The sequence below is a fragment of the Malania oleifera genome, chromosome 12 (genome assembly GCF_029873635.1).
Source record: "Malania oleifera isolate guangnan ecotype guangnan chromosome 12, ASM2987363v1, whole genome shotgun sequence".
NCBI lineage: Eukaryota > Viridiplantae > Streptophyta > Magnoliopsida > Santalales > Ximeniaceae > Malania > Malania oleifera.
The window spans coordinates 64,366,197-64,368,489 of NC_080428.1; the positions used below are offsets into that span (position 1 = coordinate 64,366,197).

The 2,293-nt window shown below is 40.0% G+C and overlaps 1 protein-coding gene across 1 annotated transcript; it reads right to left on the reverse strand.

Moving 5' to 3' along the window:
* Nucleotides 1-458: 458 nt before the first annotated feature.
* On the reverse strand, nucleotides 459-1,356 carry LOC131143719 (nodulin-related protein 1-like). Its single transcript, XM_058091987.1, has one exon. The coding sequence runs from the start codon at nucleotides 1,107-1,109 to the stop codon at nucleotides 672-674; it is 438 nt and encodes a 145-aa protein (XP_057947970.1). The 5' UTR covers nucleotides 1,110-1,356; the 3' UTR covers nucleotides 459-671.
* Between the last annotated feature and the right edge of the window lie 937 nt (nucleotides 1,357-2,293).

Consider the following 2,293-nt stretch of genomic DNA (forward strand, 5'->3'; position numbering starts at 1 on the left):
AAGTAGTCTATATAGTGGGATCTCCGACCCATTGTTTGGGAAGAAAAATCAGTGAAAAAATTAATAGAAGTTTTAATTGTTCAAAGTCTCTCTCAAATATTTTTCTTTCTAAATAAACATTGTATTGTGGCTAAAATCCTATCTCACCTGAAAGTGCTTGATAGAGAGGCACCATAGGCACCAGTATAACAGTTGAAAATTACCTTCTACAGTTTCTTGGAGATCCAAGAAGAGAAGAAGGAAAAACATGTATCGATCTTTTATTAATTTAGTTTCCCTTCCCCCATTCTTAATGGATCTAATCACTGAGTCCGTTTAATTTAGTAAGAATTAAGAGGCTCCCAGAAATTGGTAATAACAGAAGTTTATCGTCTACAATTGCAGACGCGACGAGGTCGATGCTTCCCAAAGCTTTAAATTCACTCAATGAAAAAAATACACAAATTAGAGATCGGAAATGAAACAAGTATCCATCAAATTTCACACAAACCCAAATACAACGATTCAGTCTTACATTCTTACCAGTTACAAATTCAAGGGATACATGATGGGTTCCTTGTAGAACCCTAAATCTACAGACACTCACAATTCACAAAACAAATTACAAACTTTGAGAAAATACACGACGGAAATATCATCAGAACAGATTGCCCAAATACCAATGGTTGGATTCAATGCTTCTTCATGAAACCTTGAGCCATCTTAATGTAGTCTCCGTACCCACTTCCCGAATGCCCGCCGCCGTCACCCTGCGGCGGCGATTGGCCAGCCGTATGAGTCGTGGTGGTGGTGGTTGTGGTGTAGCCGGAACCATCGGCGACGGTGGTGGAATGGGAAGTGTGGTACTGGTGGAGGTAATTCCCCGCCTTGTCGACGTACGTGCCGAAGCCCTTCTCATCGAGCTTGCCGTAGTGGGAGGCAGCGTCAAGGATGTCGGCGGCGGCGCCGGCAACCCTGCCCTTGTCGAGCTTGTCGGTGTCGTGGCGGAGGGCGGACTTGGCTGCGTCCGCCACCAGTTTGGCGCTGCTGAGGAGCTCGGAGCTCGACGGCTGGTGGTGCTTCTCGGGGCGACCGCCGTGTTTCTTGTGATCGGGAGAGGTTGACTCCATGGATGCGACGATATGAAGATCGAGAATCGGAGCAAGTTCGTGAAGATTTGTGGTGTTTCAGAAAGATTTGACGAGGGAAATTAGAAAGTGGAGATTAGAAATTAGTGGATAGGGATGGATTTGATGGATTTGAGGAGATGTATAAATAGGATGGGTGGCGGTTCGCAGCGGGGAAGGTTCCTGCGCGGTGTTGGGAGCGCGTTGCATTCGCGTGGGACAGGAGCTACTCGCCAAACGTGGGGAATTGATAGCCACGCGTTTTTTCTCGTGACCAGTCGTCTTGTCACGTGTAGCCAATGTGAAAAAAAAATATTTTGGGCGTAGTTTGTATAAAATTTGAATAAAATTAATATAACTTTATATAAGTATTTTTTTTTTAATTTAAATTCTCAAACTTAGGCCTATTTTAATGAAAAAATATATATATTTTTATGTTTTAATCCTACAATAAAGATATTTGAAATAAAATTTTATTAGACTTATTTTTTAATTAATTTATCATTCTTATAAAGGTCACAATTTGTTAAATTATTGATCATTATTAAATGTATATTCATTTATTAATTTTCATTTATTCATAAATAATTTTTAAAAAATATATTTGGAACATATATGTAGAGACCTGGAAAATAGAAATAATAAGAAAAACAAAGGAAAGAGGAAAAATGATTTGGTGTAGACCAAATCGTCGACGGTTTGGTGGGGGCACAAAAAACCATCGACGATTTTGTGTTACTGCGGCCAGGTAAAGGTGAAGCGATAAAAATCGTTTGGTTAAAAATCTAAACCGTCGACAATTGTTTTGCCTGGCAGTAGTCTCTATATAAGAATCCTGCGACTCGTTTTTTAAGAAATTAAAATCTCTCTCTCTCTCTCTCTCTCTCTCTCTCTCTCTCTCTCTCTCTTTTCATTTTCTCCCTCAAAACTCGCCCAAATCGTCAATTGGACACCACTACGGGGTTCTAAGGTCGATCCTTATCAATTTAATCAGAGCAATTTTGTGTTTTGAGGATCCTGTGCACCACTAAAAAAGTTAGGGTAAGGGAGTTGATTTTAAGTTTAATTAGTTATTGAGATTGTGTGGATTTAGGATGATAGGATGATATGCATTCTGGGGTTGAGTTGATTAAACTAGGGTTTGTGGTATACAAGATTTTGTGCGAACGCCGTAAGCATGGATTTAG

Bases quoted from the DNA above. Each gene is read 5' to 3' on its own strand.
- LOC131143719 (XM_058091987.1), bottom strand. From the start codon at position 1,109: ATGGAGTCAACCTCTCCCGATCACAAGAAACACGGCGGTCGCCCCGAG.